Source organism: Trichoplax adhaerens, genomic scaffold (genome assembly GCF_000150275.1).
Source record: "Trichoplax adhaerens TRIADscaffold_22 genomic scaffold, whole genome shotgun sequence".
Classification (NCBI taxonomy): domain Eukaryota; kingdom Metazoa; phylum Placozoa; class Uniplacotomia; order Trichoplacea; family Trichoplacidae; genus Trichoplax; species Trichoplax adhaerens.
This window is the reverse complement of record NW_002060963.1, coordinates 33,500-53,669: the sequence shown is the minus strand read 5'-3', so window position 1 is coordinate 53,669 and position 20,170 is coordinate 33,500. Positions and strand designations below refer to the sequence as shown.

At 34.2% G+C, this 20,170-nt stretch overlaps 3 protein-coding genes across 3 annotated transcripts; 2 read left to right on the top strand and 1 right to left on the bottom strand.

Annotated features, from left to right (window-relative positions):
• Nucleotides 1–1,257: 1,257 nt before the first annotated feature.
• Nucleotides 1,258–8,879, top strand: TRIADDRAFT_51014 (uncharacterized protein; the record flags this gene model as incomplete). The annotated part of the gene is made up of 34 exons (XM_002117195.1): nucleotides 1,258–1,383; nucleotides 2,891–2,992; nucleotides 3,084–3,156; nucleotides 3,226–3,287; nucleotides 3,377–3,421; nucleotides 3,500–3,615; nucleotides 3,724–3,789; nucleotides 3,853–3,901; nucleotides 3,982–4,023; nucleotides 4,101–4,178; nucleotides 4,258–4,312; nucleotides 4,400–4,473; nucleotides 4,568–4,699; nucleotides 4,955–5,143; nucleotides 5,216–5,257; nucleotides 5,352–5,448; nucleotides 5,537–5,640; nucleotides 5,752–5,829; nucleotides 5,901–6,001; nucleotides 6,074–6,129; nucleotides 6,204–6,283; nucleotides 6,371–6,454; nucleotides 6,574–6,621; nucleotides 6,707–6,793; nucleotides 6,873–7,056; nucleotides 7,125–7,231; nucleotides 7,302–7,424; nucleotides 7,514–7,585; nucleotides 7,660–7,735; nucleotides 7,832–7,924; nucleotides 8,046–8,186; nucleotides 8,258–8,432; nucleotides 8,522–8,618; nucleotides 8,709–8,879. The coding sequence occupies 34 exons, from the start codon at nucleotides 1,258–1,260 to the stop codon at nucleotides 8,877–8,879; spliced, it is 3,225 nt and encodes a 1,074-aa protein (XP_002117231.1).
• Nucleotides 8,880–11,540: 2,661 nt separating this feature from the next.
• TRIADDRAFT_51013 (uncharacterized protein) lies at nucleotides 11,541–13,676 on the bottom strand (the record flags this gene model as incomplete). The annotated part of the gene is made up of 5 exons (XM_002117145.1): nucleotides 11,541–12,335; nucleotides 12,554–12,688; nucleotides 12,929–13,174; nucleotides 13,352–13,457; nucleotides 13,621–13,676. The coding sequence occupies 5 exons, from the start codon at nucleotides 13,674–13,676 to the stop codon at nucleotides 11,541–11,543; spliced, it is 1,338 nt and encodes a 445-aa protein (XP_002117181.1).
• A 588-nt stretch (nucleotides 13,677–14,264) lies between these two features.
• On the top strand, nucleotides 14,265–17,703 carry TRIADDRAFT_63418 (uncharacterized protein; the record flags this gene model as incomplete). Its single annotated transcript, XM_002117194.1, has 12 exons — nucleotides 14,265–14,367; nucleotides 14,500–14,552; nucleotides 14,875–14,964; nucleotides 15,163–15,271; nucleotides 15,357–15,621; nucleotides 15,729–15,867; nucleotides 16,099–16,238; nucleotides 16,350–16,446; nucleotides 16,573–16,811; nucleotides 16,876–17,110; nucleotides 17,209–17,322; nucleotides 17,442–17,703. The coding sequence occupies 12 exons, from the start codon at nucleotides 14,265–14,267 to the stop codon at nucleotides 17,457–17,459; spliced, it is 1,602 nt and encodes a 533-aa protein (XP_002117230.1). The 3' UTR covers nucleotides 17,460–17,703.
• Nucleotides 17,704–20,170: the final 2,467 nt, after the last annotated feature.

Below are 20,170 nucleotides of genomic sequence, written 5' to 3'. Positions count from 1 at the left end.
GTTGTAACGTGTAATATTCTCTTCAGCCTACTTCAACGGTGCAGATATGACTTATAGTGACTATGAATACATATTACTATATCATACTATGTATTCCATCAATTATAGGAATTGACAACAAATTTAACCCTTGGTTGATATGCTTATCATTATACAGTAACCCTCAAAACCCGTTATTACAGTGAAATACCTACCTGAATGTTATTATTCTTGGAATAATATTGAAATTCTTTCCATGATATTTAATATAGTATTAATAATGTTATTTCTTTCGATGGGGGTGGGGTGGGTTAATGAATGATATTACGTTATGGTTATAAACTGAATTGAAATCTTAAATAAACATATCGTGCAGTATCAGTATTCGTTTCATACAAGTACTGCATGTAGTCGACATCTTTGCAGGTTTTGTGCCCTAAACAGGATCTGCGACAACTTAGTGTAGGAGTCACTATATAAATACAAATCACCCATTAGTCGGGTATCAACATATGTGTGACTATTCAGTGGCTATTATTTTAAACACTGTTTTAGTGTCATTGGTAATGGCTAAAAGTTCGTAATGATATCAAGCTGTGCTACGAAGCTTGCAACCAGAGTATGCAATTTGTTCATGCCTGAATCTATTTGCTCTCTACCAACTGTAGATATTGTCGTAGCACCTTATGGATCTCAAACCTGGTATTTATTAACCATCATTCTTTACAACGATCGCTTTCGTAGCATACATTAGTTTCCTATGCAAGAGATTATACGGTGCGAAAGTGATTTGCATCCAAAGGAAAATATGATTATTTTATCAGGTTACTAATTATTTTATTGCTAGAGTAAAATTTCGGTAATTAACATCATAGAATAAACCAGGTATCATACGTTGTAACAAATAGGCGTTGCGAGAGTAAACGAATTATCCTAGAATTTAATCGTTTAGCCAAAAATAGCATTGTCTCGACTAGGTTTATACTGTTTAAGCGTATCGGCGAATTATTATTACACTCATTAATATTAATAAGCATGTACATTGATCGCTGCACTGTACATAGCTGGCAAGGCTGTTGCAATACGCAGATAGTAAGCTTTACCTACTCTTGCATGTTAGTGAGCTGCTTAACGTTAAATTTGTAATTCTTTGTCGGCTTTGACAACTTAATTGATGCTCTGACCAGCATGTAAAGTGATAATCTTCTATCATAATATTTAGAGTGATTACGATTTCATCAAAACTACGAGATAGCTACGCTTAAGATAAAATCAAGGATGGCCATTATCTTACCCAACGAGGATGAAGCAAAGAGACTTCTCGATTTTAATCAAAAGTTTCCTGTTGACATTTTGGATCGCACACTAGCTAGCGTTAACATGTGCATCGGAGAATTGCCTCAGGTATTTTGTAACTTATATTCCTTTACTATATAATCATACTGTAATTTGTCATTTAGTTAGTTTTATTGTACATTCCTTTGATCTATATTACAGTAAAACTTATGAATTACAAGCAACGTAATTGGTATTATTGTTGACTTGCGGTACTATACGCGTATTAATAATTATATTCATACTATACGATACTTTATACTTTAGAAGTAAAAATTTTTATTGTTATTGCTTCTGGAAATGGCTTTCAACCGTTTTATTTCACGTTTCTTCACGATGTAGCCATGAATATCTCGTGTTCGAAAGACAATGCTAAGTTGTGTTATGAATGATGTAAATGCGTATTTCTATTCTAGTTTAGTCGTTATTATTATGCGTAATACTAAATTACTAATGTCACGTCTGCTGATTTACTTTTATTGAACTTGCTATGTGCATTCTCTACCAACTCATGGGCATGATGTGCTATAGTTGTAGTTTTATCTACCTTATATTATCTTCCTCTATGTATATCCTTATTACGGCTCTTCAGCGAATTGGCATACTCTTGGTATGAAAATGTGTACAATACCTAAGTCATTGAACCTGTCTAGCAAGATGCTAATAGGTCTTTCATTTAAGTCTTGCTGCAAGTGTAAATGCTCTAACATGTATATTACAAAGTAAAAGTACGCAATTTGTATTGCATGACTACGCATCGGAATACATATCGAAATTAAAGTCCTCCATTACTTTTTTGTTATATATCATTGATATATAGCGATATGCTTTCGCATATGAGTAGTAAGCTTTTGGACTATTTGATTATAAAATCAAGTAGCTATCATCTATCATCATGGACATTTTTTTGTCATTTCTACGCCGCCGTCAATATAGAGCTAGTATTTGCATTTATAGTAATGCTTTCGTTAAAGTGGACGAATGTTTGAGCTATAGGCTGTTGCTTATTTTTACTGTCACCATTATTGTAGCCAACGTTTTAATGCGCCGTTGATAAGAAAATGTAGATGTGTTCCATTAATTATGTATAATTCATATCAAGTGTTAGAGTCCTGTATGGACTACATTACTGTAACTTCATCTTCTTGAAAAAAAACTATCAACGCTTTGTATCAGTCGCATGTTTGCAACTTGATACCTTACTAATTGCCAAATTTTGCCTCCGATAACAATAGCCCAACAAAATGTTATTATTAGAGCAGATACATGGTAGAATAAAATTATTTCTATATGAGAAATATCTTTCAGGACTCATGTTTTCATTTTAACGGTTAAATTCTAGTATCAATATACAATATTTGATAGTCCTTCAACTTGACAAGTAAACTTAAAAAGAATGTATGTATAAATTGTAAATGGTATGCGTTTTGCCGGCATAATATAATTGTAGACTATAATGAATAGATAATAAAATAGTTTTCGCCGTCTATTTAGCTTAAATCAAAATATTTTATTTACTAATGGAGAGATTTATTAAAGCATATATTTAATGCTATTATCAAAATAACTCTTGTAGAGGCAATATTTACAAAAGGTCTTGGATGAACTGAAGCAACATCCGCATTCTTGGACTGTCGTTGAAGCTATTTTAGAACTGTCAACTTATGACCACTCGAAGGTTTTCAACGAAAGCATAAATAAGATCTGTTAATTTTATACATTATTATTATTTTATAATAAACATAATTACTTTGTTCTACTTGTTTCAGTATTTTGCTTTGCAAATTCTCGAGTATGTCATTCAAACTAGATGGAAAGTCTTGCCACCACAGCAAAGACAAGGTAACTGACTTGGTTGCCTTCAAGATCACTGTTTCGAAATTTTTAAATGATTATGAATTATATTATCAGGTATAAAAGACTTCACTGTTGGCCAAATAATAAAGATCTCTTCTGACACGGAATTAGCAGAAGTACGTAGATAGTTAATATCAAAGTTGTCTTGATTTCTGTCCTGGTTACAACTGAATATTCTGTATTCAATTCTTAAAATTATATCCAGAAACAGAAAACTTTCTTAAATAAGATGAACATTATCCTGGTACAGGTAAACGCAATATTAATATAGGACAACCTCGTTGAATTGTTTTCAGTATTGTAGTAATAAGATCGTAATAATTTATAGATTTTAAAGAAAGAATGGCCCAAAAACTGGCCAACCTTTATCAGTGACATTTGTGGATCTTGTCGTACAAATCAGTCACTATGTCAAAACAATTTGGTAATTCTGAAACTCTTAAGGTATTTTCGTCGACAATAGCGGCTTATAATTATATTGATTAAAATTTGAAGCATGTATCCTTATAATGGTATTATGATAAATGTTGACCGATCTCGCATTTTTTATAGTGAGGATGTTTTCGAGTTCTCTCTAGGCCAAATGACGCAAGGAAAAATTAAGCATTTAAAGGACAGGTTGGTAGTAGCAATTATTCTTTTATTTGAATGCTACGAATACTAATATAGACTCTTATGTAGCATGTGCAACGAATTTTCAGAAGTATATGCATTGTGCCAGCATATTATGGTTAGTACAGACTTAAAATAATAAATCAAGTAATACTTTATTCTTAATAAGTGTAATTGTATTTCATTTAACAACATTAGGAAACATCGCAAAATCCACAGCTTATATGTACAACTTTGAATGTGAGTTGATTTTAGTTTGAGATTAATAGTAGCTGAAATGCTTGGATTTATTTAATACGAAAAATTTTATAATTTAGACGTTATTGCGCTTCCTAAGTTGGATACCGCTTGGCTACATATTTGAAACCAACTTGATCAACACAATGATTTATAAAGTTTGTTTCACTTTCTTCGTTATTAACATAATTAGTCGTCATTTATTAACTGATGTTTTCGATTTTAACTATTAAATAGTTCTTGAATGTCCCGTTATTCAGAAATGCAACGTTAAAATGTCTTACGGAAATTTGTAAGAACTACAGAACTCACAAATAGCTTGAGTAATATGAGATGTTTTCGTTCATTACTTGATTTGACTGTTTTTTTGCTGAAATAGCTGGAATCAAAGCTTCGCAGTACGAAGGGCAGTTTATAGAACTGTTTACGTCTACTCTAGCAAATCTAAAACAGGTATGCATAGATAGTATGATTAACAGATATTTACATACATGAACGCTTTATATACAATTTCTTATTGGGTTCGATTTTTGTTTTGTTATCGCAGATTCTTCCTTTATCAATTAACATTAAGGAAGCGTATGGAAATGGAACAAATGATGAACAATACTTTATTCAAAATTTAAGTTTATTCCTGCATACCTTTCTCAGTGAACATGGAGATGTTTTAGAGGCAAAAGTAAGTCAAGCTTTCATAACAATATTTGTATAGTATTCCATCCATGCTTTATTTGGTCAGTCTCATACTTCGTTGTGTTATCTTGAAAGACTGTATTGATTGGTATGTTGCTAATTGTAACCGTTTTACCTACTTTATAGGTCGACCTCCACACTCCCTTACTTGAGGTAATTTCCTTATAAAGATATTAGACCTAAAATATTGAAACGCGTCTCGTTAAATTCGAATTTTTGGTACTCCTTTTATTTAACTCAGGCATTGCATTACTTGGTATTAATATCTGAAGTGGAAGAAACTGAGATATTTAAGATTTGCTTAGAATATTGGAACACATTGGCAGCTGATTTATATCGAGAGAGTCCTCTTGCAACTGCCAGCCCAATCTTAGGCCTACCGACGCATCAAACGCCTAGGCGCCAACTTTACCAATCTGTTCTATCGAAGGTAATTTTAGAATGATAGATAGCTAAGAAATACTTGTGTCATATTAAAAATAATCTATCGTATTATCTAAAGGTGCGATATATAATGATTTCCCGAATGGCCAAACCTGAAGAGGTATGTACTATAGTATCATCTCCGCAATTTATTGGTGCTGAGTCATTTGTTAAAACCTCATATTATTATGACTAACGCTTTAAATCTTTTAAAGGTATTAGTAGTTGAGAATGAGCATGGAGAAGTAGTACGAGAATTTATGAAGGATACTGATGCGATTAATATGTACAAGAGCATGAGAGAAACATTAGGTACCGATGAAGCTCTTTTCTTTCCTATACTATATATTTTATTAGATGTATCTTGAAATTATAACTGCACCGATTTTTTATCTACCAGTATATTTAACACACTTGGACTATACGGATATTGAGAGAATAATGACCGAAAAGTTGCAAAACCAAGTGAATGGCACAGAATGGTCTTGGAAAAATTTAAATACGGTAAGATAAATATTTAAAATGTCCCATTACTTGCAAAGAGGTTATTAGAGTTAATTGTAATAATCTTAATGATTCTCTATTATTAAATGGGATTGTTATTGATGGCCTTAGCTATGCTGGGCCATTGGCTCTATTAGCGGCGCAATGCATGAAGAAGGCGAAAAACGCTTCCTTGTTGCGGTTATTAAGGTACGTATAAAGTTCTGCCAACATTCGGTATGTTTAATATCGTAACAGTAGTATCGTTGACTACTATTTAGGATTTACTAGGATTGTGTGAAGTAAAGAGAGGCAAAGACAATAAAGCGATCATAGCTTCAAACATTATGTACATTGTTGGACAATATCCAAGATTCTTAAGGTTTGTTTACTTTTGCTCTGTTAATGTTAGTACAAAATAGACATGTCATTAAACCCAGAAGCTTATTTTCAGGGCTCATTGGAAGTTTTTGAAAACTGTTGTTAACAAACTTTTCGAGTTTATGCACGGTTTGTATTACGAATTTTAGTAATGCTTCACATCTGCGCATATCGAGACTAACTGAAGTTTATTCTATAAACAGAAACACATGATGGAGTCCAGGACATGGCATGCGATACATTTATCAAGATTGCTCAGAAATGCAGACCTCATTTTATACATGTAATTCATATTTGCTGCTGTTATCTATCTACTGTTAATGTAATACAATCTGAATTGAATACGATTTTTCTATAACTTCTTCCTTAGGTTCAATCAGCTGAAGTTATGCCGTTTATTGAGACAATATTGAATGACCTTAGTAGTATTATATGTGACTTGCAACCTCAACAGGTTCGAATTAAGTAACCGGCTTGTTTCGTGATTTGTGATTGTATAGAATTTCGTAGTGCTAATTCTTTTTAATGTGTTGTATAAGTATTTGAAACGTTGTAAAATACTTCTTATCTTAGGTTCAAACATTTTACGAAGCAGTTGGGTATATGATAAGCGCTCAACCTGTAAGTTATCAAATATTTGGATTTATTTTTATGCCCTATGGCAACTTCTATTGACAAAATGCAACATTGGGTTGATAATAAACAGGATAAGGTCGTAATGGAAAGACTCATAGAGAAATTGATGTCATTACCAAATAGCAGCTGGGATACAATTCTGAACGAAGCTTCAAAAGTACAACAATTGTTATTTAGAGGTTACCCTTGTTGTTATATCATTATCTCCAATCATTTTATTCTATTTATGTATATAGAATCCTGATATTCTTAAAGATCCAGAAAATTTAAAAACCATATACAGCATCCTAAAAACGAATGGAAGAGCTTGTAAATCGATTGGGCATGACTTTATCGTCCAGTTGAGACGAAATTATTTGGAAATGCTGAATTTATATAGCACCTTAGGCGAAAGTATCCTGTCATGTGTTGCAACTAGGGGTAAGAACTCTGTTCTGCACTGGCGTAGTAAAAATCATAAGTTAACTGTTCCGTGTTATGAATTGTAGGAGAAGCGGCTGTTAAAGAACCTGTTATTAAAACTATGCGAGCCATCAAGAAAGAAATCCTTAAATTGATATCGAAGTGGATAGAGCAATCGCATGATCCTAAAACCGTACGTTTTATAATATCTACTATAATAATTCTAACCTACATAGCTTAATTTCATACCTCCAAATATTTAGGTCTGCGAAAACTTCATCCCTCCTTTAATGAATGCCGTACTTGGTGATTATCAAAGGAGTATTCCTGCTGCAAGAGAACCGGAAGTTTTAAACTCCTTTGCTATAATTATAAACCGATTAGAAGTAAGTCTCATAGTAATGATTAGACTATTTAATTTTTAATTCTCCAAGACGTTACTTCTTTAACATTTGTCAAAACGTTCATATTTTAGAATCATATCATGGGCCATATTCCTGTTATATTTACCGCTAGCTTTCAATGTACATTAAATATGATCAATAAGGTATGCATAGTATGACAGTGGTCTGTATAGCTCTTTCTATTACTAATGTCAATTTATATATACGCTGATTGAAGGACTTCGAAGAATACCCAGAACATCGTGTAAACTTTTACTTGCTGTTACAAGCTATTACGAAACATACTTTTGAAGGTACTATTTATGAGTATAGAAATATTTCATTACGATAAGATCATTGAGTTGAGTTGGATAGTCTAAGTAAGACTCTTTCTTGGCATATATGTCTAGCCTTTTTTCATATACCACCGGATGAATTTTCTTTGGTAATTAATTCTATAATTTGGGGTATGAAGCATACGATGCGCAATGTCGCAGACACAGGTTCGTTTATTATCGTTAGATCTCTATTTGTTGCTTATCGATTGAAACGTTATAACATTTGCCATGCATTTATTATTTCTGTATAATACCGTGCTAATGTAATCATACAATTCTGTAACAGCTCTGGACATGCTGCAGACATTTCTGGAAAATGTGCAATTGCAAGCCGCCGATGCTGCTAAGCAGGGTTTCTATCAAGCTTTTTATGTATCTTTACTGCAACATGTCTTTTCTGTGCTAACAGATTCATCCCATGTTGCAAGTACGTTTGCTGTTTGATAGAGATTTTTGACTGTTAGAGTTCAGATTATGAAGAAAGTACTTCTCTTTTAGGTTTGAACAAGCAGGCAAAGATACTGGCTTATATGTTCCGTATTGTCGAAAATGGTAAAGTTAAAATTCCACTGTATGATCCTAGCAATGCTCCTAACCCTAATATGGATAACAGAACGTATTTGTTGGAGTTTATTGGTGGTTTGCTGAAGCAGGCTTACCCTCATTTACTAGAGTAAGAAATACAATTATGAACTATTGTTATAATTTTGGGATATTGATCGAAATTTTTCTGTAACAATAATGTTTTTTGACTGTGTATAGTTCACAAATTCACATTATCGTGAAAGGCCTATTTGATCTCAACGAAGACACAAACGCTTTTCGAGAACATCTGCGCGATTTTCTAGTCCAAATAAAGGTATTTGTGGTTTAGATTTAGATCAAATACGTGTTTTGGGAAATTGTTAAAAATTGAGCCTCATCTAATTACTTATTACTTTCGGCGAAGGAATATTGCGGGGAAGATGTAAGTGATTTATTTTTGAGTGAAAGAGAAGCAGAATTGGCTAAAGCAGATGAAGAGAAAAGAAAAAGGCAAATGGCTGTGCCTGGCATATTAAATCCCCATGAGCTACCCGATAAGCAAGATAACGGTTTTCAGTATTCTTTACAAAATTGAAGTAATTGCAGAGTCTTTATATTAGTTTATTAATATGCCGACCAATTGTCTTTTTACTTCAAATGTATACTGAATTAATCGTTATGAATATTTTATTATTACAATAAGTAAGAAGATTTACCTGGTACGTTACTGTACAGAGTCTTAATAACTCATTTATGGTGTATCTACTGTATTATTATGAAACTTAAATTCTACGCTACACACTGCTATAGCTGAGCTACTGATGGATCTCGGTGATTTAATTTGATTTCATAATCAGAGATTTAAATTTTGTTTATCAATTATATCGAAAATTATAGGTGCTACACAATTTGCATGTTTTCTTGTACTGTACGACTGAACTTTAATCATTACTTAATGACTAATAAGACATAATCATATATAACATGTTAGTGTTACTGCACGAAATACATCCTTGCGCGCATTCTATTACATCTGTATACCACTCATATACAAATATTTGGGTCTGCATGCTTGTATAATGGTGATAATTTCATTTTACTTTGGCGCAAGGTCATGCATGACTCGTACGGTAATTACATGTATAAGCTACCGTCATGATCAATAATTATAAAGCAAGTAAAATCGATTTGTCAGCCGACTGTCATAACATTGTGATGTAAGTGAAACGAAGTTGACTATCACTGTTACAGTATGCTAATGAACATGTTATAATTTATAAGTCGATTTGGCCCGAAAGTTTGTGGCAATTGCATGATTTGTTAATTCGATGTTGCTAAAATCGTTAGTCCAGTACCTATAATAACGCTTTCATGCATACATTTGTAATTGTAATTTTACGTATATAAGAAAATCTACGTTATCATCATGTACAATTATCTGATTGGATCGATCTAAACATAGCCGTAGTAAATAATATCGAATTGATATTAATGTTTTGTAACGAATGGCAGATATTTGTCTGTACGTGTGGATATGGCCTACATTTCATTTCTATTAGCCGTTTAGTATTGCATTTGCAAATAACCATCACTGTGATATGTAGACTTTAAAAGTTAATAAAACATCATATTCATATCCTCTTATTCGTAAACGTAGTACTACATGTAGTGCGTACGTCATGAACTTAATAGGTACCCAACATTATAATCTATTGAAATGTATAACTACGTGAAAGCAAATTTGCAAAGCATATTAGAAAAGGCTCAACTTTGCATCCAATATGTTTTACGGAATGCAAGACTACTTGATATTTACTGGTTCATAATATATAATGCAATACTATTATAAGGCAGCGTAGAGACAAGTACTGCACTGCCTGAGTATTTTTTATAAACGAAAGTTTATCTTCAGAATTTTGAATGTTACCGAGATTAGTTACTGTAGTATTGAATACTAACGCACGTGAGAATTGATAGCTACATTAATTTAGTTTAATGCCTTGCTTAAATCGTTGCAGTTTAAAATATAGTTATGCTGGAGGCAGTAGCTGCAAATGCAACGGAGAGTATCTAATCTGACAACTTAAGTTTATTCAGTAGTTAGATTTGACTACAGTAGAGCTGTGCGTAGATTATCTCTGTATAAAGATCTAATAAAATTCTAATATTCTACGAATTTTGTAATTTCGTGATCGGTTTTATCACAACAGTTATATTATTTTATTACCTACTCTGTTGAAATAAACTTGACTTTGTAATTGCGTCACTCTTAGCTACTTGCCGCAATGTAATCCATCCAATAGTCCAGAAATTATATCTTGTAGAATAATTTTTATTCAATAAGTTTCAAGTTTACTTTTGATCGCTTTTTGTACGCACACTTTTGTACAGCTTACCAAGAATAAGTTAGTTTTTTTATAGAGGATTAAACTGTGACCACATACTGTAACGTCAACGCGATTCTGAATAACCTGAGCAGCATAATGTGCCTCCAATACAGTACGATAGTAAATGAAATTAGGGCAAAATTTACGTGAAATTATACAGCACTCAAGTTCTCACAGTTCTTGTTTGATAAGTTTGTAGTTCACTGTACAGTAGAAAGACTATGATCATAGAGTTGCATTGGACGAAAAATTTATATTGAAGCCGAGGGCATCAGATAATTTATCCCTATAATCACCATACACAGTTCCATCATCTATATTTAAGTGGCATTCTTATATGATTCTACGTGCTTATGGCAAAGATTCGTTCACGATCTGATTGCTTAGTATACGAAATTAATTATACAAAAAAACTATGCTATCAGATAATTGAACAAGTGCGCAATGAATTTCATACCATGGTAATGGTTCGTCTTTAGTTACGACAGTTTAGAAAACGCATTTGTGACCTAACACTAGAGAAATATTGGTACATAGTATATCCGTAAATAGTCAAGGTTGCATAAATATTAATAAATTCGCAACATGTTACGTTAAATCATTTAAATCAACTGCTACTTGGTATCGACTACTACTAGGAATTGAGAGGATCGAGCAATATAATCTTAGATTTTGAAACAATTTTATTCAACACATTAAGTGAATATAAGAATATTTTCTTTGATCTAAGATCGAACACATATCGCATTGTCATAAAATACTCTTATTTACAAATGTATTTAAAATATAGGTCATTCAACTAGATAACAGTTCTGACTCAATTACGTTAAACGTATGGTATTCACGATGTAGCAAGGTGAAAAAGTTTACTAGCGTGAGGCATCCATTTCAGAATTTGCCAATAACTTAGAGTCACAAAATTGGATAAGACCGTATTTACCGCAAGTCATCCAATTACTGTCCTGCTTTGATAATTCATCGCTTACACCATCCGCTAATCCTACTACTAAATCAGCTTTTATGGTCCGTAAGGCAGCTAATGGAGCTGGCCGAAAAGATCGCAGTGCTTGTTTGAATGGATAGGTGTGAGGCCAATTGCGATCGCCTATTAACTTTCGATAGTTCAAATCACCTTTGAGGATTACTAAAGAAGATTTCTCCAAAGAATTATATAAATCTGGCGCAATAGTTCTCATATCGTTATAATCATGACAGGTCGTCCAGAATGAATCCTCAACGATCTGCCAGACACCGTCTTGAATATATTGATGTACTTTACGACCTAACTCTGATATCACTGGGCAATTGTGAGCCACTTTCATTGTTTCAACTTGCCAAAAAAAGTCTTTTAGCATAACATCAGAAACAAACCAAGGTATGCTCTTAACGTGAAAGTAAATTTGATTGGCCATGTTATTTCGATATAAGTATTCTGCTAAGCACAAGTCAAAGAGGAATTCGGGTCCAATGTTGTCCAAAACGAAATCTATTCGTCTCTGATTCGTTGGTACATTATGCCACCGATATTCCAAAGAGCTATATATCTGTCTATCGTCATTCGACAGAATGTTTGATTTTATTGTTTCCAATTGTGTTGTAAGTTTGGTACTTACATCCACATTACCAAATAGTGAAAGGTCAAACATGTTTCCCCATAGCGAGAACTAATTTATATAAAAATGTTGATTTAAATGTGTAATTAGGTCAAGCTCATATTGATTTATCAGTTTTTGAAAGCATAGTAATAATAATGTTTAGTACATTTCAATAATTCACAATAAATATGGCAATAGACTAACTATGACGATTTTATTTGCAACGTGATTATGTGAATAATTAGCTCCTTTTTTTTCAGATCATACTTCAAAGTGACATTTATTACCTGAAGCAGTTGACTAAATTTCTCTGCAGAACGGCCAGCATTCATGGCTAATTGGATAACAGATGGGTAAATATTATCTTCCGGACGAAAAGATTGCTGCTTCTGTTCTTCGTACGGGTCATATGACTTTAGGAACTGACTACAATGAAAGGAAATCAGTATCTACAAGTAATATCTATAAATTAATCAACCATTTTAAAATGCGTTGATTTACGTTATTAGTCAAGGCCTTAACCACAATACGGTATATTGTCCTTTATTATAGTGTACTGCAAATGAATTACTTAACGCTTCCTAATAACCACAGCTGAGTCTATTAAAGCTTAATTCCAACTAGAGTTTATGATATCATTTATACTAATGACTCCGTCAAACTTGCCTAGCCATGATGGCAGAAAAAATACCACGGTACATATAACATTCCGTAAATAGCCAGGAAGCGGTAAACCATTTTAAAGGTCGTTCCGATTCCTGCAACTGATCAGCATTTCTTAGGTAATTGTTCCATATTGGTAAGTCTTCAAATTCATCATTTAATTCTGGAATCTCTTTATTAGTCTGCATTTCATTCCTTAACTTGCTTAATTTGGAAATAATGCCAATAGCATCTTCTGCAACATCCTAGAAATACAAATGAATGAGTTATAGGCATAATCTACAATACACATAATTATTTCATAAGTCTTTTAAGGGGGGATGTAAATTATACTATACGCGCAAGTACGCAATACTCAAGATTTTACACTATTATCCTTAACATATCCATTTTTAATGATAATGAATATAGTAAGTTCCAACCTCATTATGTTCGGCCTTCAATTTGGAAATTTTTCTACTTAAACCATCTATAACTCGAGTTAAAGTCACCGGCAAGCGATCTCGTATGGTGAAATAAGCGAAAGTTCTATTGCATCAGAAATCAGAAAATGCTTACTTTAGTTTTACGAATTGCTTGCAACCCATATCGACAGCTCATTCTGTCCATTACAGTACACAGCAACTAACAAGTACTCGTTACAAGTTACAACTGAAAGCATTTAGTAAAGACTTCAAAAATAAGTATTCACCCTTTATATCTTGCAGATAATCTTTCTGGAATACTGTTCATTTTTAGGCTCTCCATGGCTCTACTCCTTCCCTCCTACTATGAGTCGGCATACGAGATGAGCTACCATTGCAATGGTGCGTTTTAGGTATAATGCCTGGGACGATACTGAAATGTCTGTGCTAGTGTCCATCACGCAGGCGCAATATGAGTTTTCTCCAGTACTGTACGGTCTGTACCCTATACAGTACGTTTTCCCCTACTCTACAGTGTACAGTGCACCATCGTGTGGAAAAACTTTGAGTACAATACTGTAAATTACAGTACAGGTAAAGATAGTGTACCGTATCACTATGGATACAATCATACTGTCTAGCATCACTATGGACACAATCATACTGTACGTACAGTACTGTACTCTGTGTCCAGTATGTGAGTGTGTAGTGGACAGTACAGTACAGTACAGTACGGTGCAAACTTTGACGTCAGTTGAAACTTGAGCGTTGAAACTGTACTGTCCAAATCATCGCGATCGAGGGCTGCAGATCTTGAAATAGACTTTCAATCAAGCTGTCTGATATTTTCCTATCGACTGAAAATCGATTCAGATTGCATTACATCTAATCATCCAAAGTACTGCAATTATTAATATAGAAGTTGAAGAACATGCCTGGAGCTTCAAATTCGAATGCCAAGTCTCACGATGAGCAATTTCGTGATAAAGACAAACCGGCGCAAATCCGTGACAGTAACATTGTCTCCGCCAAAGGTGCTTATTTGGAATTGAAAAAATAAATCGATAGCAGAATATAGACTACAATGAAAGGAAATGGATAAATTGGTGTGTTACTTGGAGTATTCCAACTTATATTAATTAGTAACTTTCGTATTTCATTATTAGCCATTGCAGACGCCATCAGGACTAGTCTTGGGCCCCGAGGAATGGATAAAATGGTAAGTACAGTGTGCTATATCGGCGCCATAAGCCATTACCATGGGTTGTCCAAATGTTATCATTTGTTCTATCGTATGACTGCAGTCGGGTGTTATTACGCAGTACAACTAGTTTTCCTACTTTTCTAATCATGTATATTGTATGTGTATTTAAAACGGTAATTGTAAGATTTAGCTTTGAAGAAATTGCGAAATCATTGTAGTGTGATACCGAATAAATTTTGACTACTCAGTTTGTGAATTTGAGATGTTGCTTTACCTACAAGATAAACTTAGCAGTTGTTGCAATAACGATTTTCTTTACACAATCCTTATGACGCAGATTCGTAGTGGAAATGGAGATGTAACTATCACAAATGATGGTGCCACAATTCTTAAACAGATGCAAGTTCTCCATCCAGCAGCGAAAATGGTAAGTAGGAATTAACTAAAACTAATGTATATTACTAGCTCTTACTAAGTTATACTAGAAATAATGATTCATGACTTCGTAATGTAGTTGTGGATAAGAACACCTGTTATCATTGATGAATGTTGTGGTCTGTCTAACATTTATAAGAGATATTAGCAAAGCCTTTTTCTTAGCACTCTCTTTTGATAACTTTTATAGCTGGTAGAGCTATCCAAAGCTCAAGACATTGAAGCTGGCGATGGTACAACCTCAGTTGTGGTTATGGCAGGCAGCTTGCTAAATGCTAGCTCACAATTATTAGCTAAGGGTATTTATATCTGAAAGTTTTAAGAGTTACGTAAAATCCGAAATAAGCGTACTCATACCGTAACTTTTATGTTCTCCGCCTACAGGAATCCACCCAACAACCATAGCAGATGCTTTCCAGGTTGCAGCGCGTGGTGCTGTGGATCTGTTGAAAAAATTGGCGACTCCAGTCGATTTGAGCGATCGGGAATCATTGCTAAAGAGCGCCTCAACATCACTAAATTCTAAAGTTGTTTCTCAGTACTCCAATTTATTAGCTCCTATCGCAGTAGATTCTATATTGCGTGTGATCGACCCTAAGACTGCATCTAACGTTGATTTAAGGGACATCAAATTGGTCAGATTGCTTGGGTAAGTCTTAACTATATATTAATAAATTTGGTATGCTATATTATTAGGCACTATAAATGATCAGCGAGAGTCAAGATTCTCAGAGCTGAAACGTTTTTAATTAATAGAGGAACAATCGATGATACCGAACTAGTCGATGGATTAGTCTTTACTCAAAAGACTTCCCATATCGCTGGCGGAATTACACGAGTAGAGAAGGCCAAAATTGGGTTAATTCAATTCTGTTTATCGGCTCCTAAAACTGATGTAAGATTTGAAAAGTTACATAAAGATTTTATAGTAATATTGATGTCAGATGCTGTTAAATTGTCATTATGTGAGCAACGCTTATCCATTTAACGTAAATCATTAAAAGGATATACGAAGAACTACTTTATGATATAGTTACATAGTGACACACTATATAGTGGAGCATATCCAGTACTTTCAATTGTACTGTACTTCTGTAATAATTATATTCACATACCTAATTTATAGATGGACAATCAAGTAGTCATATCAGACTATTCGCAAATGGATCGCGTTTTGCGGGAGGAGAGACAGTATATACTTAATTTATGCAAGAAGATTAAAAAAAGTGGTTGCAATGTATTACTCATTCAAAAGTCCATCCTTAGGTTAGCAACCACTAATGTAGTGATTAATGAATTCCTTCAACTATAAAATTTACCTGTTTAAACGAATATTTAGTATAATACAGCAAGGCATTTAATCACACTATTATGCAGAGATGCTTTGAGCGATCTAGCAGAACATTTCTTAGCGAAAATGAAAATTATGATTGTTCGAGATATCGAGAGAGAAGATATTGAATTTGTATGCAAAGTGAGTAATGTGATGTAATATTATGTTTTTATAATGTTGTAATTCTAGAAATTACCATGATTTGTCAAGCTATATAAAGTATCAGTTATAAATATTTCCGCATAATGGTTGCTGTTCAATACTTAGAGCCTTGGATGTAGGCCTGCAGCCAGTGTCGATCATTTGACTCCTGATGTTCTAGGTAGTGCTGGCTTAGTAGAAGAGGTTGATACCGGATTTAATAAAGTTATCAAGGTTACGGGGGTTGCTAATCCCGGCCGAACCGTAACTATTACTATACGTGGTTCGAATAAGTTAGTCTTAGAGGAGGCAGAACGTTCGATACATGATGCTTTATGTGTTATAAGATGCCTGGTTAAGAATAAGTGAGTAATTAATCATCTCGCGTTACGTTGTTTTTAGCTTACTAAACATTACAAATTTGCTTAGAGCCTTGATTGCCGGCGGTGGAGCTCCAGAAATTGAAGTTGCACTACGATTGGCTGAACATGCCAGAACTTTGTCTGGAATGGATGGATATTGTGTTCGTGCTTTTGCCGAGGCATTCGAGGTTATTCCCTATACTTTAGCTGAAAATGCTGGACTAAATCCTGTCGCAGTTGTGACAGAGCTTCGTAATAGGCATGCCAATGGTGAAAAGACAGCCGGGATAAATGTTAAGAAGGTAAATTTGATGCATCTAGACTGTATTTAATAGATTACGTGATTTGCAAATGGTTTTTATTAATGTGAAATGTAATTACCTGCTCGAATCTCGATTAGGGTTTAATCACCGATATCTTAGAAGAGAATGTTGTACAGCCATTGTTAGTATCCAGTAGTGCCATTCAATTAGCTTCGGAAACTGTGAGAAGTATACTCAAGATTGATGACCTCGTAAGTACAATATCTACAACTTTATAGGATTTCTTTCCATAAAGGTTAACGATTTTTTAAGATTGGAACGAAATAGCAATAGGATTCCTAACATCAATATTTCGATTATCGCTTTTTAGGTGGCTGCGAGAGGATAAATGTGAATGTTAATGGAAATTACTTCACGAAAATATCTTTTTCAGACTTTTACATCTAATTGAACGTAAATTGTGCTCGATTTCTTTTTCAGAACAGCGCAAGACTTATCTGCGCAGCATTGATTGATAGTACAGCTTACATCAGATATTGTAGGTTCGCCTTTGAGCGAATCGCATATCATAGCACAGATCCACTTTTTTTCAATTGTTCATATTTAATTTGTTATAAATTTTGAAGTAACGTGTAGTTATCCATTGAAATAATAAAGTCCTAATTTATAATAAATCTGATATTACCTATAAAATATATTCATTCCATTTTAATGTGCTGGTATCGATGGTTTCCATATTTTAACGGAATTTACTAGGACTGTGCTCCCATTCATTAAAATTTCCTTCGTGTTATGTGAACCTACTTTATTTCATCACCATGCATGAATAGTTTGTACTGCATTTACAGCATAATTCGATTTAACCACGATATGATTAAAGTACGGGAAATTTAAGATCAGCTTATCTCACGCTGTACTTTAAACACCTAATGGCAATATCTTATGCAATAATACTAGCAAATAACCTCGCCGTGTTGTTGGCTCTTTTCTCTTATATTTACAGCAATGTATTGGTTTAGATCATTATCAGCTTAAATTACATTATATTGCTAAGATAACTGGACAATGCAATGTACGTTATAAATATTAACTACATTAAACAAAGATAAGGATCATAAGAGAAATAAGTATTTAGAATTCCGTTATTCTAAATTGAATCTAGAGTAGTTTCAATCCGTTTAAGGTTTCACTTGCTAGCAAACACGGTTGAATCTTCTTAGATACACATGAAGTGGATTTGCTCCATACAAGGACTGTACAGTATACTGCATAGTTTATCGCCATAATGTTCCACGCAGTTTGTAGTTATGTAATGTTTCAGAATTACTAATCAGCGCAAGCGCATAGAACTGCGTGCGCATTTTTGTTACCAAAGTCGTGCAAACATGTGACGCTTCTACTATAGCATAGTACGCATGCGTCATAGTAATCTTTGCGTAAACTTCTATTGGTAGAGGATAACAAACTTATCCTTTCTGAAAAGCAATATGAGTAACGATCATAAATAGAATTTACTCTATCAGGTAAGCTTAAAGTTCCGTACAGAATGTACTATCGTACATTGTATTGTTAATAATTCTAATCTACAGTATTATATTGGTATAAATCCCACCCACCTTATCGCCGTAACCCTCCCAAACAATCAAAATTGATACTGCGCATGCGAGAAACAATTGTTAAGGAAATTTCTAAGTCCGATTATCCGGTTTATCTTAGCCGTTTTCGACTGTTTATATGAGGAGTAAAATTCGAAATCGGAAAAAATACTCCAATAGCGTTTTGATCATATACCAGTCTAATCCACTGGGTCAATTGGTCGAACAAATCTCTATCATCGACAGTCAGTTGATATAAGCCATTAGTAAGGCAGTAAATCGAACAATCTTGTCTCATTACTGCTAGACTAAGGCTATGTGACTGTAATCTATACAATTGCTGTAAGATCATTTCGATCGAACACAGTTGTATGCATCAATCGCGATGCAAATCGCTTACGATGTGGTTGTATGTGATAGGCAATGCCAATCTATACAAACCTAGCAAATTGAAACCTTGTGTTTCATCAAATACTGTGTATGCACTATGAATCTTCAACATTGATTTTATCAATCCATTGAAAAACTTCATGGGCTACCAGTAAGGAGAAGTGTCAAAGATGTGGCAAATAAAATAGGTATTTCTTACTTCATTCCCGTGACGGAAATGTCAAGTAAGATTAGATACCTTGATACAAATTGTTGTAGCACTATGAGCTATCATTGTATTTTGATAGTTCAACAGAGTAATTTATAGTTCAATTGTGCAAGATTGTACTTATTTTAAGTACTTGATTGTGAATTGAGTATAATTGCTTTGTGAATAGCAACCTGGTTGATCCTGCCAGTAGTCATATGCTTGTCTCAAAGATTAAGCCATGCATGTCTAAGTATAAGCACTTGTACTGTGAAACTGCGAATGGCTCATTAAATCAGTTATCGTTTATTTGATCGTACATTACTACATGGATAACCGTGGTAATTCTAGAGCTAATACATGCGAAAAGTCCCGACTTTGCGGAAGGGATGTATTTATTAGATCAAAAACCAATGCGGGCTTGCCCGGTGTTTGGTGATTCATAATAACTTATCGAATCGCATGGCCTTGTGCCGGCGATGCTTCATTCAAGTTTCTGCCCTATCAACTTTCGATGGTAAGGTATTGGCTTACCATGGTTACAACGGGTAACGGAGAATTAGGGTTCGATTCCGGAGAGGGAGCCTGAGAAACGGCTACCACATCCAAGGAAGGCAGCAGGCGCGCAAATTACCCAATCCCGACACGGGGAGGTAGTGACAAGAAATAACGATACGGGGCCATCTGGCTTCGTAATCGGAATGAGTACAATTTAAATCCTTTAACGAGGATCCATTGGAGGGCAAGTCTGGTGCCAGCAGCCGCGGTAATTCCAGCTCCAATAGCGTATATTAAAGTTGTTGCAGTTAAAAAGCTCGTAGTTGGATTTCGGAATGAATCTGACGGTCCGCCTAACGGTGAGTACTGGATGATTTGTTCTTCTTCTTGAGGGCTGCATATGCTCTTAATTGAGTGTGTGTAGGACTG